The 22,273-nt window shown below is 41.4% G+C and overlaps 2 protein-coding genes across 3 annotated transcripts; both read left to right on the forward strand.

Moving 5' to 3' along the window:
* Positions 1-70: 70 nt before the first annotated feature.
* sphk2 (sphingosine kinase 2) lies at positions 71-11,312 on the forward strand. Of its 2 annotated transcripts, XM_035163490.2 has the most exons (9): positions 71-409; positions 605-655; positions 2,147-3,608; positions 5,508-5,657; positions 5,771-5,865; positions 6,016-6,131; positions 6,599-6,802; positions 6,957-8,547; positions 8,904-11,312. In XM_035163490.2, the coding sequence occupies exons 3-9, from the start codon at positions 3,146-3,148 to the stop codon at positions 8,964-8,966; spliced, it is 2,682 nt and encodes an 893-aa protein (XP_035019381.1). In that variant the 5' UTR covers positions 71-409; positions 605-655; positions 2,147-3,145; the 3' UTR covers positions 8,967-11,312. The 2 variants fall into 2 exon arrangements, with proteins under 2 accessions (XP_035019381.1, XP_035019382.1); XM_035163491.1 differs by lacking the exons at positions 71-409; positions 605-655 and adding an exon at positions 4,498-4,508 and having other exon boundaries at positions 3,484-3,608.
* Positions 11,313-12,247: 935 nt separating this feature from the next.
* cyth2 (cytohesin 2) lies at positions 12,248-22,170 on the forward strand. Its single transcript, XM_035163495.2, has 12 exons — positions 12,248-12,454; positions 14,365-14,515; positions 15,161-15,227; positions 15,307-15,425; positions 15,509-15,589; positions 15,775-15,887; positions 16,833-16,981; positions 17,096-17,207; positions 17,892-17,968; positions 18,586-18,657; positions 18,740-18,894; positions 19,016-22,170. Exons 1-12 carry the CDS (start codon positions 12,388-12,390, stop codon positions 19,101-19,103), a joined length of 1,251 nt encoding a protein of 416 aa, XP_035019386.1. The 5' UTR covers positions 12,248-12,387; the 3' UTR covers positions 19,104-22,170.
* Positions 22,171-22,273: the final 103 nt, after the last annotated feature.

Here is a 22,273-nt window from a genome sequence, read left to right on the forward strand (position 1 = left end):
GTTTGTCTCCTGGGTTTTATTGGGCAGCTTGCACACCCTGGTGAGAACACAGGGTCACTGACTTGCATCAGAGGATGACATGGATGGAGCGTAATGAGCCATGACTAAAACATCCCTGCTTTGTTTGTTTTCTTTCCCCATGTGTAAGAGGACAAAAATGTAGATGTGACTTGACAAATATTTTGATCATCATTGATATGAATCTCCTGGAAAAACATGACTCGGCCAGGAAGTGGTGGTCTGTCAATGATTGGAGAATGTCGGTGGGTGTTGCAGTGTTTTCCTTATCGCCATTGGATTTCCTCTGCGCCGCTCAAAGCTGCTGCTCCTGAGTCTCCAGACACTTCCTGCACCGAGCCACACTTTTCACAGCGAGCGACTATCTCGTCGTGGGGGGGGACAACATGAGGTAATTGTGGGCTAGTAGTTTCTTTTGTTGTAGCGTGATCACCTCAAGTCTCCTGCGGTCGCACTCAGGCGTAAACAGGAACCTGGAAGTTTCGCGTGTCTTCGTCTCTTCGCTGCACAGAATCTAATATCTCCCTTTAGCTAGCGTTGCCATGTAACGTTATCTGCGCTAACTTTGGATTCTCATTACACCCAGCGAGAGATGAGACGTGAAGATGTCCTACTGGAGCTTTTCATTGAACCCACGGTGAGACCCGATGTTTTTCATACCAACTATTTCTACTGTCAAATTATTCTGCGTGAACTTGTTAACTACATGTTGACTAGCAAGCTGCTAGCCCCCGGCTAACAGCCACAGCGTTGTCAACCGGCACTTCACAGTATTATCAACACTAGCCAGCGTTTGTCATCACTCTGACTCAGCGTCGACTAGTTTATATTTATTTGAAATTCTTTCTTTTCTTTGTTTATAACCTCAACGCTTTAGCGGTTAGCTCTTTAGCTAGCCGCTGCAGTTGAAGTGCAGTCAGTACAGTTAGCTGTCAACCTGCTAGCTAACGTTGGGTTAAAGTTCAGCGTCCAGAGCTTTTACTTTGGGTCGTCAGTGTTATTAAGGGACGAGCTCTTTATCCCACTGTTTGTTGTGTCATTGTGCCATTCAGCTCAAAGTGTAAGCTGACACAAACCTTTGCTTAAAATACCATGAATCCGTCAACAACAGGCTCATTGTGTGGGAGACGAAATTAGCCTCTTGATATTATTAATTCCGAGTCCCCGCCCTGCATTTCAAGGACGTAAAGTGCAACAATGGGCATCTGAGCTCCTTTTTCTGTGTTTTATCAGGACAGGACATCAGCCAAGTATTGATATTGTCTGCACCGCAGTTTGTTCCCTGGCTGAGTGTGGCCACTTTATTAATTTAGGGTGCACCAAGTCCCACGGTGATATTCCACTAACTGTACTTTGACGTACTAAAGTCTAATGGACTGGATCCTGCTGACATAACATACCTGTTACCTCTCAATCAGATAGATTACAATTATATAATCCTGATAAAAGTCACTGTATTTGGATGCGTCACTGATACAGGGAGATATTTTTGTTTCATCACTCACTTTCATTGTTTCATTACTTTTTAATCATGATCATGAACCCAATTAATCTATTAGGAAAACATTTGTTCAGTAAGACTGTTGCATGCTAATGCGCCTTGTTAAACCTCTAAAATCCAGTACCACTCAGGTCAGCATTTTTTTGCGAAATCTCAATCTCAGATTCAGATTGCGAAAGAGACGCTGTCTGCAAATCCTGTTTGTCAAACATCGGAATGCCTGACACGAATGCAAACCAGTTGTGGTCATTCTCATTCCACTTTTCGGCCCAAATAATGTCGTGTCTCAGCAAGTCGTTGGAGGATGTGTGACTCTGAGTCATTGTGTGCTGCAGCAAAGGCGCACCTAAGGTCAAGGGGCATGATGGAGCCTGTGTTGCTTCACCCTGTGGTGGTATCTTATCATGGAAGTCCTGCTCTCTGCTTATTCTTTTCATTCATTTACTTGGCACTGTGCAACCGAAGTAAATGGGAGAGGCACACATTTTTCTATTCATACACTTCAGTGTGTTTCTTTCTTTCGTGTCAATCTCTTATCTACAGTAACTGCTCAAAAAATTACAGTGTAGTTTGATGGTGTTCTTTCACTTTTAAAATGATGTCTTTCCCTCCTTTGACCTCATACAGGAACAGAGATCTTAGGGAGGGAACGTGAGGCTTGACTCATGACGTAAACCAAGCACCCACCTGGAACCGTCTCCTTGTTTGTCTTTTGTTTTGTTTCTGTTTTGGATTTTTTTCGTTGTCTAGTGTCCATCTGTCTGACCTTGTGTTCACCCTCCTCTTGTGCAGAGTCGCTAAAAACAAGTGACGCAGCAGCATTTGCTTGAATGAAACTTTAATGTATCACACTACTGTTTAGAGGATTGGCCCAGTCACTCCTCCTTTCTGCCTCCTACATATATCACTGAGATTAAAGATAGCAATAGAGGTATCGAAGGAAAGCCTAATTTACCATATCTTTATGGCATCAATTACATTTTGGACAGCACTTACCATGCACCACACTTTACAGTTTTTAATTCGTGCGTTAATTTAATTGTTGTAGCCTCATTGTTTAAACAAGTTGTGTTTATTTGTCTTATTCATACCTAATCAGTTTTTCAATGCAACTAAGAGTTTTCTATAATTATTTAAAGATTTATTTTTAATGTTGTGTAGCTGCTCGGCCGCCTTAAATTGTTATCACAATTGGCAGCTTTATGTTGTGTTGTAAACTTATTTTTTTTACTGAAGCAATCTTTGTGAATCTTGAAGTGGAAACATTCATTTTGAAGTCCTGTTGTCTTTGAATGTGTTGCCTATTCACTTTTCAACTGGCAGTTCCCATCTTCACTGGATAAATACGCTAAACAGAAGAACCTTTGAACTGGAAGGAATCATTTTTTTTTATCAAATGAAGACGGGTGTGAACAGGAAGTCTCTTTGTGACTATGTTTCTTGAAACCAAGCACTGACTGATTTTGTGGAGATTTCAGGGATAAAGTTCTCAGACAAACACATATTCCCTGCAAATCTAGAGGAGACATATTCCACTCTTCACACCTCTGGCCGTAGAAAAAAAAACTCCCTTTAATTTGTTAGATGTCATTTTCCTGATAAACCTTGCCCACTTCAGCGGAGAGGATGCGATCCCCAGAGCCCTCTTCACCTTCTCCAGCAGAAGCCCTCCTCCATGGACAGTTTGCGAGCTGGGGATCAGGCAGTAACAGCAACAATAACAGCTGCCCCAACAGCCCTGGTGGTCCAGGCGGACTCTCCCCCGTTGCCTCCCCTACTTCGGCTCCGGCCTCAAACTATGCCTTGACCCTCACCCACACCCACATACATATCCAGCGCTTGTCACCACGACCGGGGAAGGAAGCCCGTCTCCTGCTGCCCTGTTCGGAGCTAGTGGGTTGCAGCTGCCCCCGTGCCCCTGCACCCCCTCTCCTGGTGCTATACTGGTACCCACCAGGAAAACGACGGAAAGGGGTGTCCCGGCGCAGGCAGGTCAGGGCCTACCTGGCAGAAAGCCGGCCTGAAGCAGAGAGGTGGTCGGCTGCCGTGCAATGTCTCCTCAGAGGTGTGACCGTCACTGCTGACACAGGTGAGTGTTTCTCAATAGATTCAGGTTTTTCCAGTTTGGATGATGTGTCATAGCTTGGATTTTTACTATGTGTTATGACTTTCACTTGTTATAGGACCAAAGTGGTCAATGAAGTAGCCCATTAACTACCCATATTGTGTATTCTAGCACACTGTTGTAGGAATAGAGCTGGTAGTTTTTAGATATGATGCATTTGCTGATATTTCAGCCAAACTACCAGTCTCAGTTTGTCTTACTATGTCATGAAAGTCATCTTGCAGAGACCACTTTTTAAATATCAGATTAGATCATCTGCACTTGAAACAGTTATACAATAATCACAATAGCTCATTAACTTTCTTTAAAAAAAACATCAGAATTGCAACAATTCTAAACCCTTGAATTTGCTTTGTTCATTAAAACTGTAGACTTGTAGTTAATGGCTGTGTTAAAGCAGCAGTGGTGATCATTTACATATGATAACATTGTAACTGAATATTTACTGTGGCTCACTTCAATTTTTGAATCTTGAATTCCTGTTGTTTACTACCAGAAACCACACAATGTTACCTCTCGCTGCCTTGATTTATGCCTCCTTTGTAAATGCTTGCTAAGTATAGCGTAATGTCACAGTGACCAAAGACCTTTCTGTATGTACAGTTCACTGAGGGGACGAGTGGTTGAGCATTTTAAAGTTCATCTCGCTGAAAAACAAAACAGGACTACCATTAATACACAATAAGAGGTTGTGAAATGTATTATGTATCTTATTTAGATAGGATTTCTTTTGTTCTTTTTACCTAACAACGTCTTTTCCTTTGGTTCATTCATCCATAATCCTTCTCATCTTTCTTTCTTCACCCTTATCTGTCCTGCACACACGGTCTGTATCATTCAATGTCAAATGTAGAGACAGAGAGGGTGGGTCCTCTGCCGCTTTCCACCCCTTCCCACGCACTGTATCCCTCAGCCTGTAAAGTCAAACAGATAGAAATGCCCCACTCAGTGTTTACTTCCACTTGGTTTATATGTGCATCATTTAGTTAACCAGCATCCCCCATCCTTTCCTCTCTCCTTCCTCCTCTTAAATCTTTCACCCTTAATTCTCTTTCACTGTATTGTGTGTTTTCTTCAGACTTTTACCGACATTTTCGATTTCCTTCAGTCCCCTGTTTGTCTTCAGTCTGCTCCTGCCTCATCATATTTCAATCCCTCCTATTTTCTTCAGACGGTTTGACCTCGTGTTTCTCTTCCACTCACTGTGCTCACATAGCCTTTACTCCTTCTAGCCTCTCTGTTTCATTCTCTTACCTCGTCACACTATTTCCCCTCATTTCTGTGAATGTTTATGCTTATGGACGTTTTAGTTGTGGCTAGTGTTTTCCGTCGATTTGCTTTCGTGCCGTTTGTTGCATAATCCAGGATTATCTGAGAGTGTTGTCACGTCATCTCCTTCCCTGCACCATTGACATCCATCTATAAAACACCAAATCTTTGAGCTAAATGTAGAATGGCTTTGCTCTTTCCAAGCTCCACACGTGGGCTGATAAGACAGTAGAGGAGTACAGTGTCTACCACAGCAGTTGGTTAGATAATAAATGATTTACCTCTGCACACAGTTGCTTTAGTTTTTCCTACCGTGTTTTATTTATTTCCTATGTTCTATATTCCGAATGCTTACTTTTTCCTTGCCCATGTATATGAATTGAAATGATTAATAGAAGTTCTTTTGACTAACAACAAGTAAATCCTTTGAGGGGAAATAGAAAAGGCTCAAATAGTTGCACTCAAAGGTTTGGGCAACCCTTTGCAATGGCAGCTTAGCTTACGTCCCAGTTGGCTGGCTTTGAAAATGCAGTGAACCTCTTTTTCCTTTCTTTGTTTTAACTTGCTCTCGCTCTCCCTTCTTTTTTCATGTAGAATTTTCAAGAAGTCTGCTACCTCGTCCCAAGCGACTACTGTTATTGGTCAATCCCTTCAGTGGGAGAGGCCAGGCGATGCAATGGTGTCAGACCCACATCCTGCCAATGATCAGAGAAGCCAACATCAGCTACAACCTTATACAGACAGGTAACACACCACAGCCAAAGAAGCATCACGAGGCAGATAAAACATTTAGATCAAACATACATCTGTAACAGGTGTTCAGTTTCATTGGATTGTCTTTTCGTAATCTGTCTCAGAGCGTCAGAACCACGCAAGGGAGCTCATCCGGGAGATATCGCTCCCAGAGTGGGATGGCATCATCATTGTTTCCGGAGATGGCCTGCTGCATGAGGTTTGTAATGCTTCTGTCTGTGCACTGAGAATGGTGGGATTCAATGAATATATTATACAGAAATAATGTAGTACTGTGTATTTTATACCACATTCTCGTATGGGTCAAACTGGGTCCATCAGTATGATACCCTGTGTCGTGTTCCTGTAGGTCATTAATGGGCTGATGGAGCGGCCAGACTGGGAACAAGCAATAAAGACACCTGTTGGCATTCTGCCCTGTGGCTCTGGGAACGCACTGGCGGGCTCCGTCAACCACCATGCAGGGTAAGCATGTGTTTCATTCATGATTATAAAGATGAGAAATGTGTGTTTTTTCATTTAAACTACTTCTTACAGCCCAACTGAAAAGTGTCGACTCAGACAAAGCTTGAAGTGCTAATTAAAGATAGTGTTCGTATCTATTTCATCCTGAAAACTCTGATATGATGTTTACTTTGTGTTTTAATAAGGCATTACACACCAGAAGACACAGAGCATCGTTAGACCTTGCACAGGTCTATCTTGTTTTATAGATTAGACAGAGGTTCAAAGGTCATGGGTACATGGATTTTTCGATTTCAATTGCATAAAATCAGATTAACCTTGTTCCATACTCACACGTTGTTGTGTGTTTTCTTGGAAAAAAAACACAGTAAGGTTTTTGTCATCACTTTGTTATCTAGACCAAGATACTGTACAGTTCTCTTGTTATCTTGACTAACAAGTGGTTCTGTCTCATTTATATCCCTCAGGTATGACATGTGCCTTCGGGAGTCTCTCCTTTTGAACTGCTGCTTTTTGCTCTGTCGAGGCGGTGTCCGACCCATGGACCTGGTCGCTGTGACAACAAGCCCTGCTCCCTCCAACAACAGTCGTGCTGCAGCACCCAGGAGACTGTTTTCTTTCCTCTCTGTTGCCTGGGGCTTTGTGTCTGATGTGGACATAGAGAGTGAGAGGTGGGTCGTCTCATTGCTTGTACCTCAACAACATCCATTGTTGGCTTTGGCCATATAAGCATAACTATAATTATCCTCTTTATTATATTATAATTAGGAAATATTACTTAGTTTTTACAACAAAAGCTTTACATGAAATCTTTCCTCATTACAGGTATCGTGGCCTGGGTTCAGCCCGCTTCACCCTCGGCACCCTGGTGCGCATAGCTTCTCTTCGATCCTACAAGGGTCGACTTTCGTACCTGCCACCCTCTATTGTCACCACATCACCAGATGCTACACCTCCTCCACCAAGGAGACCGCTCTCCCGTAGTATCACAGAAGGCCTTGACGGCTTCTGCCGAACGCCCATTCATCGCACCTGCTCTGACATGGGCATCAGCGAACAGAGAAGCCTGCGTAAGGGTGAGGGAGAGAGGGAAAAAGAGGAGAGGCAGAGAGAGAGGGAGAGGAGAAGAGGGAGGGGCAGAGGAGGAGGAACCGGTGTGGTGAGGGCCAGCAGCTTGGCAGAGGACAGAGAGAGGGAGATGGAGATGGAAGCAGATGAGGAGCGGTCAGGGACGAGTTCAGAATCAAATGAAAGGGATGAATGCAATATGCGAAGGGAAGAAAGGTTGGCTGGGATAAAGGATGAAAGGGAAGAGGAGGGAATTGGAGAGCAACACTCCAGTGAGATGGAGGAGGAGGATAGGAGGAAGGAGAGGGAATGCAGTGGTGGTTCTGTAGAGGGGGAGGGAGTGTTGCATGCAAGAGAGCTGGGAGAGACCTATGGGGTAGACATGGGGCGAGAGGCAGATGAAGATTCAGAGGGTTGTTTCTCCTGTCAAGACAGTCCTCAGGGTCCCAGAAAGGCTCTCAGAAAGAATTCAGCCCCATCAAGCCAGATAGCCAACGCTCTCTTTAACCAGCCTCTCAGTCAGGAGGAAGATGCAGATTCTGGCACATCCTATGGGGTAGAGGACATGGATCTGAATGGAACCTACTACCAGAAAGAACCTTACCCACTAGACGTTCCTCGTGAGCGATCTCTAACCATATCCTCTCCCTTTCGTCACTCTCCATTCTCTAACAAGCCTAAGACCTTTGACCAAAACCAGAACGCCTCCAGGCCGAGGCCTCTTTCCCTCCTCCAACACTCCCACTCAAACTCTCTCCCCCCTAAACTCCCCTCCCTCTCTCTGTCTCTGTCTCCCACTCCGCCCTCTTCCCCATCTTGTGCCTCTCCACACTCCTCATCCTACCTTGTCCCCCGTCCTAACACGCCAAACTCCACCTCACCCTCACCCTCTCTACGCACACCGTCCTCATCCTTTAACTTTGACATTGCTGAGCCAGCAGGACCCCATAGGAACCGTCCTTTTGTCTCACTGCCTTTAAACCTTCCTAGGGATGACTTGTTACCCCCCCTCGACCAACCCCTTCCCTCTAGAGACTGGGTCACCATTGAAGGGGACTTTGTCCTGGTCCTGGCCCTTTATCAGACCCACCTTGGGGCTGACCTCCATGCTGCACCACAGGCCAGGTTTGACGATGGACTGATCCACCTGACCTTTGTGCGGGCGGGGATCTCAAGAGCCACTCTACTGAGATTGTTCTTTGCCATGGAAAGAGGAAACCACCACTCCGTCAACTCGCCGTATGTGAGCCATGTTACCTGCAGGGCCTTCAGGCTGCAGCCTCTGTCTACACGAGGAACCCTCACTGTGGATGGAGAGCTGGTGCCCTACGGGCCGCTTCAAGCACAGGTCAGAAAGAGGAAAAATGGTGCTCGGTCCTGAAGTGGTGTGATGTGTGTGTAGTAACTGTAGGTGACTAGATGTGATATGACAGTTATTTATGTGATTTACGTCGCCCATATGTAAATCCATTGCTCATGTAACCGTTATATGCTTTGCATGGCTGAGCCAGATAAAGATCATATTGACATATTTGCATTATATATACATCGACTGTTTATTTGGCTGCTTGACTACAGGTTTAACTTGACCGGTTGATTATGAACATCCCTGCTGTCTACAGTACTATTAATTCTGTGGTGTTAGTTAATGTGGAACTTCTCATCTGTAATAATGTTTTTTTCTGATCTCTCAATATTTTACAGGTTCACTCTTCTATGGCCCGTCTCATTGTCGGCGACTCTGGAGTACAGATTACCAGATTCTAATCAGGAGTTGGTTGAGCTGATTGACAGATACGCTGAGGAATTACGTAATCTCTGTTGCCGTCCATACTCCGAGAAGGGGGTGTATGTGTGAGAGATTTAAAATAGCCTAGATTGCAGAAACTGCTTTTCCTGGGATTTAATGAAAGGGATAACCCACCGAGCCACACATCATTGGAGCATGACTGCAGGGATTAATAACAAATTTGAAAATGGATGAAAATGCGCCTCATTGCACAGCTGTTGGATTACGCTCAGCGTACGCTGAGAAGCATGAAAACTGCACAGACTGGGATAATAAGAGGGAAGAACAATCGAATGTTAATGGGATTTTTGTGCAGATAGTGCATGTGTTGGATGTATACATAGTCGTATGCATGCTGAAAAGCACTACCTGATGATTTGCCTTACTTAGAGATGGAGAGGAATCAAATTAAATTAAGAGAAAGTGCTCAAACATGAAAATATATACAAATACATAAAATACATGCTTGCTCTGACCCCAATAAAAATTCATCCCAACTCTCCATCTTCAACCCCCAATGTCCAAATATTTGAGTATAAAAACGTGACCTAAAAGGAATGCCTTATCTGACACTGGACAGTACAGTTGTACCTCTGCCCTTTTTTACTTTTACAAGAATCCTAAACGTTCTTGATCTCCATCCACCCATCAGAGTGTCCGTCCTCTACATAAAAGCAATGTTTATATTCTCAGACATACTGGTAGACCCATCTACCTAACATTATGTTTGAGTATGATGCTCAGTTGTAAGCATCAATGAAGAATATGTGGATAAAAGTTCACTTTAATGACCATTTTGTTAATGCGGCTGAGATGATGTGAAGCAGCGAGATCAAGATGGTTCATTACATGAGAAGGAGCAATGGAACCGTTGATCGGTAACGATTGCTGACATTCTTACATTAGCTTGTTTTTCTTAGCCAGTGGATGCACAATGATGATGTCAGTGATACCAGACTTTGCAGCATATTGAACATAAAAATGTCTTAACAAAGCTTCTTTGTCGTTGGTTTTAGACTGTTTATTTTTAAGAAATCTCTCAGAATTACAACCATTAGCTCTTCTCACTGTTTTATGTCTACAATGTATCACTATTTTCTGAGTTGTTGTCTTTGCAAGTGTAATTACATGCCTCTGTGAAGTAGTGTGTAATGCAGTTATTTTGCACAATAACTGGAGTTGGAGCAGCACAGAGAGTCACAACACTAGAATGCACAGTAAGATTTAGTCATGCAGAGTCAGATACAATGTTTTGTTCTATAAAAATGGATGCACTAGTAGCCTGGTACAGAAACAATAAGAACTAGATAGATACATCTCTAGCCTGAAATTGATCAAATGTCTCAGTTGGAACAAGTGTAGCTTTTGAAAAGTAGAACTGACTTTGACAACAAAATCCTTTAGAATCTAAAATCCTGCTTCAGAGACAAAAAAGGAAACAATAAAGTCAAACAGCTCTGTGTCGTTGGATCAGACTTTTGTTTTAGAAACAAAATCAAATGGAGGAAAAACAATTTGCACTGAGAGGAACTAGCCCGGAGCGGAGCCAATCTGTTGATGTAAGTGAAAGGTTGAGTTTTAAATTCAAAAGATCTTGAGAACACCAGTGCTTCCAAATTATAAAGTGAATCAAAACAGCAGATCCTGGAGCCCGGTGAAGGATTGTTGTTATTTAAACCTGCTGATGCACTATGTCTGGACAAATGATAAATCATTAGCATGTGCAGTGTGTCAATCAGTAACATCATGTTTTGAATGCTTGGGTCATCGTCAACATACTGTATGTCATGGTCATGCCTGGAAAAATCAATGCCTTTGTATAATAAGCCTGTAAATTCTGGCTGTTGATGAACTGTTCAAACCTGACTGCAGAAAATGTGGAGTAAAACTCTTTGCTCACCAGGCTGTTAGTTCTTCTTTCTTTTTTCCCTTTGAATGCACAATGTAGCTAGTCTATACTACAATGACACTGTGCTTACTGCTACAGAATACGATTACAATACTGAGTCTAGGCTTGTAACTATACCTTGTAAAGGGAGCTATACACACATTGAATGGAGTTTTGCAAAAACGTTTACTCTTGATGTTTGAGACTAGTTATCACAGTTTACCTCCCAAAACACTGTCGTCTGTGGCCATAGCTCAGACCATGGTGTCATAGACCAATTTGATATGACTCCTCAGTTGATGATGCAACTAAGATGTCTGTAGTGGGCTGCCTGTAATGCAATTGTAATTATTACTAAAATAATGAAAATACATACATACAATGTACAGTTGGTAGCTATACATGGTATGGAATAAATGTAACAAGTTTATTTGGACCAAATCTCCTGTGATTTTTGTCTTTTCGTTTACAGAACAGAAGGGATCAGGTGATATCAAGATAAGGAAGTTACAACATTCTTCTTGGTATCTAATGGCATTGTTTAAAGTACAACCCACAGATTAAGACTGTGTCTCAATCACGCTATAATAAAAGGAAATAAATAACTGAAATAAAATATAATTGTTGCACTCTTTTCTTCCTCCAGGCCATTCTTCACTGGGGTAGTGTTACTGCATTAATCTTGTAAGTTACTTGTAGATATATGTTTAATGTTAAACTGAAAACATTTTTGGGTCTTGTGGCCTCAGAAAGAATCAAAATCCTGAGTTTAAGGAAATACGGCAGTGAACTCATAACAAATAAACAAACCCCAAAGACCCTTTAATACAGTTTCTTTTCTGTTTTTACGACAATTAAGTATCCTCTGGAAAAGCTCAGTCTTTGTTGTGAGATTATCACGTCAAAACAGACCAACTGCGTGGATGGAATGTTTTGCATTCTACAGGTTTACCTGTATATCCATTCTTTTTCAGGCATTCTGTATTTCATGTCTTTTCTGTTACTGTCCTGACTTAAAATAGATACTTTCACCTGTAGATGATAGTCTCTTATTTCGAAATAGATAATAGTAATCCCCCTAGTGCCTGCTAAGAAAGATGTGCAGTTACATTCAAACAATCCAGTGTATCTATTACAAAATATAGTTTATTCTTTATAAATTGTATGTATACAAAAGTTTGTTCCCCCATACCTCCATGTAAAGTGAACAACGTTTATGAACAGCATAGTACCAGGTGAATATCACATATAAGAGCAGTAACATATGTTTATTCAGGTCAAACACTCACATGATCTACATTATATCTTCATTTTCATCACTTAATAGAATTGATTGTATTTTGAAAAACCACTGACCGGAAGTATCCCACATGACTGACAGACACTATTTCCGGTGTCGCCACCTTCTTTGTCTCCGGTGCAGCGTCTCGATACGAAGGCTCTGGCCGTTTTTTTCCACTTAGTTTTTGGAGGATATATTTACACATATATCCCTAATTTTTCAATATTGAATGACAGTCGACTCTGAAATATTCATGCCGAAAAGTAAAGCGCCCAAAATGGATGACCTGGACTACAGTAAGTGAGCTAACCGACTAGCTGTTTGCACAGGTTACCGCTAGCTAACCGCGGCTAGTCGTGTATTCGCTAGTAGCTCAGTTAAACGTGACCCGTTGATCATATTGTGTATATATATTGATTCGGGGGAAGGGAGTGCGTGTGTAAAGTGTTTAAAGTGTTGAAACACACCACGTAGATGTACTAGCTTAGCCTGGAAAAAACCAACTATTGATTGTTTGGCTATGTGCTCGAAGCTAACGTCGGTAGACATTTAACACCGAGATCTGCCTCCCAAGTTAATGAGCAGGACCTTGTTGAGACGGTGTGGTGTTTATTTCACTGGCTCGTCCCGGGATCGGTGGCGTTGCTCCTGCAGCATGAGTCAAACCGTGCAGGTGATACCGACTGTGGGCGTGGTTGGTGGTGTTGTGGAGCAGCTGTTTGTTTAACAGAGTAAACACACAGGTCACAAGCTGTTACTCTCGCTCCGGCTGCTGTGGACAACGTTACGACACCTCTGCTCAACATGCATCGATACAGAAAACGTGACTTTACATACAGACAGTTGAAGGACACCTACGTGAAGCTGCTGCAGTCAACGACCGTTGTGCTGCAACACATTGCACCTGAACTGTCTCTTTGCAGGCTGCAGTCTGTGGTGCTGTTGAATGTTGTTGCTTTACACTGACAAGTGTTTCTATTATTTCCTCCACACTATATATATATCACCCCCATGTGTAATGCGATACGGTTAAACAGGAACCACAAACTACAACCTCCAGCATGACTATACATTTTTAATACTGTACACCTCTCTAAAAGAATAAAATAAATATTGCAGGACTTTTGTATTAGACTGCATGTATTTATGTACCTAAAAATATGATGGGCTTTTCCCTATTGGAGCTTTCAGAAGATACACTCAGCTGGACGTACCTGATAAACTAGTTTGAATAAACATGACTGTGTTTTTTTTAGATGTTTGCCCAGAATAGTTTTTTGAGAAACGTAATTGGATATGTTGATCAAACCCATGGGGTCAAATAAGTTCAGCTGTCAGGCTTCCTTCTAAACCACCTCAAAACAAATATGACTCGCAGTAGCTGAGAATGCTGTGGAAATACCTTGTAAATGAGATGTATCACCAAGGCCCATGGTAAAAGACTATTGTAACATCCTTTAATCCTTTTTGAATAGAATTACTTGTGCCAAGATGTTATAGAGCAGTCTAAGTATCATAGTACCTTAGTCTGAATACTTATTGTAATGACAACTTATTCATTAGAAAGTAGTTGCAATGAAAACACATCATAGTGAGCAACAGAATTTAAAATCAATTCTTGTCTTTACTATATTATGTTGACAGTTTAAATCTCAGAGCGACTCTTGAGTTTTACAGTCACTTTGTGCTCTGACTGTTGGTTTCCATTGAGTGAGTCTCTGGAGCGAATCACAGCTCAGTGTGTGCAGGCAGCGTTATTCTTCTCGTACTTTATGTTGAACTCGTTTGTTTTCTGTGTTTGTTGCTCACAAATGTGGTGTAACAAGGAGACGTTGGTGAGAGGAGAAGGGAGGGATGAGAAATGAAATAACTTTGTGTAAAACATCATAGGTATTTATCTTTACACAAGAGAAAACTAAACACAAATATCCTTACCCATTGTTTTTTCATTGCATGTGTTTTATTCACCTTCAGAAACTTAAATTACCACAGCAACTATCCCACTTCCTCCACTCCTTTCCATTGTAAGATGGAAGGAATGGGTCATAGCCAATTTGAGCAACAATGCAGTTCTCAAAATAGTTGTATTTGTAAGGCTTTTATGTTTCTAATATAAACTTTCTGCCTCAGGTTATTTGGGCTCAGTTACCACTTGTTATATATGCAGCAGCAGCAGTGGAGTCATTCTTCTTCTCTTCCCTTCCAGTCCCAGTAGACCTGAGCCCAGAGGAGCGCTCTGAGCTGGAGGACATCCGCAGAAGAAAGGGCGTCCTGCTCCAAGAGATCCAGAGGCTCAGGGAGGAATTAAGAGAAGCCATTATGGAGGTGGAGGGACTGGAGACCAGCACAGAGGGCAGGTAAGAAGAACATTAATAGTAACAATGCTACTGCACCCCAAAAAAGATTTTGTGCTGTGTTTCAATTTGCATACTTCAATATCTGCACTTGCTATTTTGTGCTCAAAAGTACATTCATACTCATAAGTATGGCAGCATTCAGTACACTATAAGCATCTGGATTGTTACATAGATGGAGGGGCCATCAAAGTAGAGAGAGGAGAGGATGGAGAAAGAAAAATGTTGGTGTCAAAGGAGCATCATTTCCTTGTCCCATGACAGGGGGCACACACAAGAAAGCAAAACATTCACTTTTAGGTAACATGAGCAAAGCAGTCGTCAGATATTTTGTTGAGTGGGAATCGTGGTTGTTTGTTATGAATATGCTTTCCAGTGAGTGAGTATAATTTGGGGCAACATTGTTATTATTCAAACACTACGCCAGTGAGTATACTGTGTACACATTCACTACATGTGAGTGTACTAAAGAATTAGATTTGAGACCAAGCATCAGTGTTTGCATATGTGCTTGATGTAATGAAGGATATTAGAAACTAGTGTTAATACATAAAATGTTCTTCTCATGTGGTCTTTGGTAATTTGTGTTTGACCAATGACCACTGAGTGATTTGATCAGTGCCTAAACCACGTCTCTCCGCTTTGCAGTAAAACTCTACAGAAAAGCAGGCATGTGGCAATGGGAAGGAAGAAATTCAACATGGACCCAAAAAAGGTAAAAGTCCTCAGTATATTTACAGCTTTAATTTGTCTGTGTTGCCTGTGTGGGGACTGACTGTCTCTGCTCTCTGCAGGGCATTGTGTTTCTGGTGGAGAACGAGATGCTCAGACACACTTCAGAGGACATTTCTCAGTTCTTGTACAAAGGAGAGGGACTCAACAAGACGGCTATAGGAGATTACCTGGGAGAAAGGTGCTATGCCTACTAATACACTTGGTCCTTTTTCTCATTCTGTGTCAGCCTTTGTAACTGTGCTCTCTGTTGCTTCACTGCAGGGACGACTTCAACCTCAAAGTTCTTCAGGCTTTTGTGGACCTCCATGAGTTCACTGATCTCAACCTCGTCCAGGCCCTCAGGTAAACTCCGCTCACCCTGGCATTTTTCTTTTGTTTTGAACCAAGGACAAAACCTCTTCACTAGTATCCTGACATTCTCAGATAAACAAGCCTCAACAATGGAAAGTCCCACTCTCATTGCCAAATCCACCTTGAGCAGAATTTGTTCTGTAGAATTGACCTAAACCTCGACCTGTTTTCTGCAGACAGTTCCTGTGGAGTTTCCGTTTGCCCGGTGAAGCTCAAAAGATTGACAGAATGATGGAGGCTTTTGCTCAGAGATACTGCCACTGCAACCCGGGTGTCTTCCAGAGCACAGGTAAAAACAAACACTCACAATCATACTGCTTTATTTAAGGTAGGCTTTATGGCAAATACAGCTTCTTATCTGTAGTGAATGGATCACAGGAAGGGGCCAATCAATCATTTTTTACATTTGAGTTTACATTTACAACAATAAATGAGTTGAGGGAAGTTATTTCACACAGACAATTACCCTCTTACCAGAAATGATCTGAATGGAACTCCACAGAGTCTGACAACTTGTAGACATCACTTTTCAGTAAAAGTGTTTTGTGTTTTTATTCATTATTTCCTTAAAGATTCCCTGTGGAATTTTCCCTTTGTTTCTATTTAGTGTTACTCACCATAATGCAATGTGTGTATCCCTAACGTTTATATATTTTTATATATATATATATATATATATATATATATATATATATATATATATATGAGATTTTAAACGTTAATATACCAGCAAATATATATTTCTGTGTACAAAAGAATTTCAGTATTGGTACAGCTTTTATACAGTTCAACTAGCTTCTAGCTACCATACATGCCAGCTGAGAGCTTAATTATTTACAGGCCAATGCATCTCAGATGGAGGCTATGACACTCAGGAGCATATCCCTGTGTGTTATCCCTCCTGTTTATGACTGTCGCCCACAAATACAATAGTAGCCAATAACTTCACAGGGAATCTTTTAAATAGTTGGAGATGATCTTCACTCAGCATTCCCTTATCTGAAACAGAAGTATCACAGACGGTTTATCATATGAAAAACACATTTTTAACCTGTGTAATCTAGACTTTGTTTTCAGAGAGAATTATCGTAGTACTATATAGCTATATTTTGAATAATAATGAAACCAAACAGTTCTTTTAACTGATGATATTTTTAAGATTATTCGTTTTAGTCTGTGCACAGAACAAAAATCATAACTTCTGCATTCTCCTGCATGTCTCCCCTGTGTGCAGACACGTGTTATGTGCTGTCATTTGCCATCATCATGCTGAACACGAGCCTCCATAACCCCAACGTGAGGGACAAACCCGGATTGGACCGCTTCATCTCCATGAACCGAGGCATCAACGAGGGAGGAGACCTGCCGGAAGAGCTGCTCAGAGTATGATGATCTCTTTGTTGTCTTTCTTTGCTGATGGTCAAGTGACAGTTGACATGACAATGACTATTAAAATGAAGTACATTGTTAAGTTTATTATCATATCTGTCACTGTAGAATCTCTACGAAAGCATAAAAAATGAGCCCTTCAAGATCCCCGAGGACGACGGCAACGACCTGACACACACATTCTTCAACCCGGACAGAGAGGGCTGGCTCCTTAAACTCGGTGAGATGATGCCAGTGAGGCCTTTCAGCCTTGTTGAGGAGTACTGCTGCAACCTGCCAGCCTTAATACAGTGGAACTTATACTGACAAACTCTGTTTATCAATGTTAAAGATGCATATTTGAAGGATCTAGTGAGAAAACATGATTGGTGTGCCACTGTACTCTCTTCTCTTCTGAGGCTTTATGCTATAAGGGAACCTGCCGTCCTGTCTCTGAGGTTTGCTGGATCTTTGCCTCCACCTGAATTGTCAGCTCACACTGATTAAAACATTACTGGAGCACAAAGGAGAGCGAGAGTCTCACTCTCTTGCGCCACAGCAGGCTAAAAATCTGATTGTTTTCTTTTGCATGGCGGGGCCTGTGATCTGTGTGTCACTAATATCATTTCTCTTCCTCTCCTTTCTCCCCCTCTCTCTTTCTCTTTTGGTCTTCTGTCTCCCTCTGAATCCTCTGGTCCCTTTTGTGTCTGCTTCCTCCCTGCGATTTCCACCCTCTACTGCTGCTGCTTGTTTTCTCAGGAGGTATGTACGGTCGGAGTTGTTGTAGTTCAAACAGTTGTAGAAAAAGTAGCCACATAGTTATGTAAGAATGTAAACTGTAGACTAATATCTCTTCCACTTTAACCACTTAAGAAAATAATTTCCCTCTCCTCTCACTCATCATTATGACCATGTTGTTTTTCAGGTGGACGGGTGAAAACCTGGAAACGACGGTGGTTCATTCTCACAGACAACTGTCTTTATTACTTTGAATACACCACAGTAAGTCTGGGTTTCCTCTCTTGTGTGACACATCTAGATGCATCAGGTTCAGTTAACAAGATGCTGAAAAGCTTTGTATGATTATTGTGTTTAGTCACAAGTGTGTTTTGTATTGGAAGTACTAGGAAATTATTATAGAGTGTTTTTTGATTATTTTGCGATAATTGTATTGTTTAAAAATTGTGATTGTTTGCGTGAGCTGAAAATTGAGCTACAACAGAGAATAAGCTCTTGGAGAGGAGGTGGGTTCAAAGCAAAAGGCAGTCATGTGTCTGCAAAGAAGTTGAGTCCCTGAACATGAAGGTTAAATCCGCAACTATGTAGATCTACACAGGGGAAACCGGTTTGGTGGCTCATGCACAGTAAAACCAGAAGAGACACATGCCAGACTTGTGAAAGCACTAGTCCACAAAACAAATATTCCAAGTAGACATTATTGTAGCTTGAACCTCACCTAGATACATTAATATGCATTTAATAAGACATTGGATTGGTTATTTAACCTGGTTTGTCATATTGCTTCTGAATTAAATGTTTGTGTTTAATTTGTTTTCGTTCTCTTAAAGTCCTCTTGGGCCTGATTTAAAAAAAGAGTTTTGTTTGTGTTTCATTAACAGGATAAGGAGCCGCGAGGTATAATTCCCTTGGAAAACCTAAGTATCCGTGAGGTGGAAGATCCAAGGAAACCAGTATGTTTGCTTTCCTGTTTAACTTTATACCCAAGTCTCAGTATCATAATTGTTAAAAGTTTCCTTCTCCTTCTCCCAAAAGAACTGCTTTGAGTTGTACATCCCCAACAACCGCGGTCAGCTGATTAAGGCTTGTAAGACAGAGGCTGATGGGAGAGTGGTGGAGGGGAACCACATGGTGTATCGCATCTCCGCCCCCACACCTGAGGAGAAGGATGAATGGATCCATAGCATCAAGTACGTAAATAGAAAATGAATTTCCTTTTCCTACCCGCTGCCTGAGTGGTACATGTACCTTTTTAAATGCTCATTTTAATGATCCACCTCCCTCACTAGTATTTCTTTGTCCTCTGTCTAGATCTGCCGTCAGTGTGGATCCCTTCTATGAAATGCTTGCAGCCAGGAAGAAACGTATATCACTGAAGAAGAAGGAGGAACAACCGTAAATGATGCCCTTCTTTCACTCCGTCTTCCTCTGTCCTTCACATCTCTCCTTCCAACATGGGACGCATTTTCTTCTCTGCTCTTTGCTACTTGCGGTCGCAGGTTTTGTTTTCCCACCTTCCCTCACGCATCCAGAGTGAAGAGCTCATCCACTAATGCTGCTTGTTATCTTAGTTCTTGATGCTACTGCTGTTATATTCAACTCAACACACTACAACCACAACACGTCTGTCCTGTCCTCTCACCACATCTCTCATTCAGCATTTTATTAAACTGTGAAACATGTCATAAGCCATATTCACACTAATGCAGACCATTTCAAAAACGGTTTTCCTGTTTTGGCCTTTAATTTATTCACAACAAATTTACAAATGTTGGGAACAAGTAGGATTCAAAAAGGCAAAGATTTCCAGAATTTCTGGTTGTCTTGATCCATTTAAGAATCTTGTTTAGGTGCTATTTCCTCTACACAGTTAATTTACAAAGTCGCTCCGCAGAAATACTTATGGTTGTTGGTGCATGCCTAATGGAAGCCATTTTATATTTGTGTATTTTATTGGCTTTTCAGCATCTATAAGATTCTCAATCTAAAAAGTCTTTTGTGGATCAAAAGCATTCAGAGATGTATCCCCATTAGTGTGAATATTGTTTTATTCCGGGTAGCAAGCAGCTTCAGTTGTCATGAATTCTTCTTTCAGGTGGATGAATGCTGCCTAAATGAGAAATTGCCTTTCTTGATCGTGCTTACCACAGACAAAATGTGAATTCACTATTCAAACACACTACATCCGGTTTCATTTGGTCAGGAAGGAGGAAAACAAAAGCAGCAAATGATTTAAGATTTCTGAGATGTGTCCATTACTCAACGGCTTTAGATACACGATACATCTGTCCATCGTAATATCAGCTCTTATACACTGTAACCAATATGTGAGGAAAATGTCCCCGATCATATCACCAGGCTGCTGATGATCTTAAGATATGATCGCTCCTTGAGAGAAAAAAAATCACTAAAGTATTAAAGGACCAGTGTGTAGGATTTAGAGGAATATGTTGGTATAAATTAATATAATATTCACAAGTATGTTTTCATTTGTGTATAATCACCTGACACTTGGATTTATAAAGGGTGGGTCCTTCACAGCTACAGAGAGACACGGTCTTTTCCGCACATTTTCTCCATGTTGCGTCATCATGTTTCTACAGTAGTCGAAACAGACAAACTGAACAACAGGTCTGGATGTGACCTTTCTTGTTTTGGGCCACTTAAGATTCTCTTGCATGCTTTTAAAGGGAAGGGTGATAGGTGGGGTATAATTCTGGTTGCAATTTGCTATCTCACCACTAGGTGCCGGTAAATCCTACACGCTGGTCTTTCAAGTAGTTAGTCTTCTTGCAAACAGCTGCTTTCAGCTCACAGAGAAAACTTGTATATTTTCTTCAGCATGTCTGAAAACCAGTGAAATAGAAACCCAGTCCGGGGCTTCGTTATCGATTCCTTTATAACACTATAGTGAACAGTAATCATCATGTCCTCTCATATTTAACCTTGCAGCATGCCATAAACCATTTCCTGCTTGTTCAGCACTACTAGACAACCACTGAACTCTCTCTCTCTCTCTCTCTAGTAAAAACATCCCTTAGAGCCAGATCTGTCCGCTTTCGCGAGTTTCATGAATCACAAAGGCAGCTCATTACAATGTATACTTTTTGTAAATATATGTTAGGATATTTGTTTATGATACACATAGAAATGATTTAATTTATTCTTTATCTTTTGTTAAATTCTGATTTTTGTACGAGCTACTGTAGACCTGCATGTTGATAAACGGAGGCATCGGTTGTAGTCACCGATGCGTCGCTGATCATGCTAGTGCACTGATTTGAAAAGTGTTAGTGTTCCCTGTTGACTTAGACAAACTGCTTTTCATGTGGAAGCGGATTTATGCCTAAAGTAAATTGTCACTAATATTAGTTTCTTTAGAAAAGATAATTGGGAGATGTGGTCTGATTTAATTCCAGATCTTGTCGTAAATCAGACTCAGTAAAGCACAACAGAAATTACTCTCACTGTCTGTTAAACTAATGTTTTTATACCATTGGCTGCCTGCTGTCCTGCAATTTTACATCATAGTACAGTGATAAAAACAAACAGACGAAAAAACAAGGAACACTAATAATCTTTGATTCATTACGTGATAGTAAAAATCATTCAGATGTAATGAATCACTAACAAGTTTAGCTTTGTGTCCAGTGATAGATTTGCTTGACTTCCAGTTCATAAACTGTTATTTCTGGTAGTTTATTGAAGTTGGCATTTTTAGATTATCTACTGCACTTTATCAATTTTAGCATTTTGAAGAAAATGCTGTGACTTTGACTGACAATACAACTCCGGTACTGTGTAGCGCCCTCTACTGGTGGTCCAACAGAGACACAAATACATGCACACTGCAATATGCTGATGGATGAATCATGAACTGTGTTGAAATGTACACCGCCATCTGCTGGTCAGTTCCAGCTGTAGCCACAACAGTTTCTGTATTAGCTCATCTGATAGCGATTGTGTCGCATGAAGCTGAACGGGCTCTTTTCTGTGTGATCGAAACATTTCCACCTTTTTTTTTTTAAAGACGCAGCCAGTGATTGGTCATTGGAGCACAGATCAATGATTGCCTTTTACTCTCCCACTTCATCAAACTGACCTGAAGGCCTACTTGTACAGCCATGTTTGTGCACAGAGCACGTGGGCTGTCTGTAGGCCTCCACCTTCTGGGTATTCTTGAAGTGCAAAGTTGCCAAAAAACACTTACTGTCTGGACACATAATGTTTCCTTTATAACAACAGAACGAACACAGAAATGAATCCAACCAAAACTGGTCCTCTGTCTCTGATTCCTTTGACCGCCAGAGTCACCTCTTTACGAAAAAACACCTTTATTTTGTATTTATTTATTTTTATTTACTGTGAGGTGAAGATGGATAGATCATCTGTAAATGTAGCAAAAGGAAAAACACGATTCATTGGTGCCAGAAAACTACTGTGTAACAATAAACGGTGAACAGAGATGACGACTGGTGGCTTTATTTGTGTCTGATATTTAATCTGTGTGATGAAGTGTTTGTTTTATTTGCATATTAAGTCGCATTAGTTCAGTACAATTTGGGCCTT

Source organism: Hippoglossus stenolepis, chromosome 8 (assembly GCF_022539355.2).
Source record: "Hippoglossus stenolepis isolate QCI-W04-F060 chromosome 8, HSTE1.2, whole genome shotgun sequence".
NCBI classification, from domain to species: Eukaryota; Metazoa; Chordata; class Actinopteri; order Pleuronectiformes; family Pleuronectidae; genus Hippoglossus; species Hippoglossus stenolepis.

Coding starts and splice junctions, on each gene's coding strand:
- sphk2 (XM_035163490.2), top strand. CDS start 3,146: ATGCGATCCCCAGAGCCCTCTTCACCTTCTCCAGCAGAAGCCCTCCTC. Junction 6,132..6,598: donor TCCGTCAACCACCATGCAGG/GTAAGCATGTGT, acceptor TATATCCCTCAG/GTATGACATGTGCCTTCGGG. Junction 8,548..8,903: donor ACGGGCCGCTTCAAGCACAG/GTCAGAAAGAGG, acceptor AATATTTTACAG/GTTCACTCTTCTATGGCCCG.
- cyth2 (XM_035163495.2), top strand. CDS start 12,388: ATGACAGTCGACTCTGAAATATTCATGCCGAAAAGTAAAGCGCCCAAA. Junction 15,590..15,774: donor AACCTCGTCCAGGCCCTCAG/GTAAACTCCGCT, acceptor TGTTTTCTGCAG/ACAGTTCCTGTGGAGTTTCC. Junction 18,895..19,015: donor GAATGGATCCATAGCATCAA/GTACGTAAATAG, acceptor TCCTCTGTCTAG/ATCTGCCGTCAGTGTGGATC.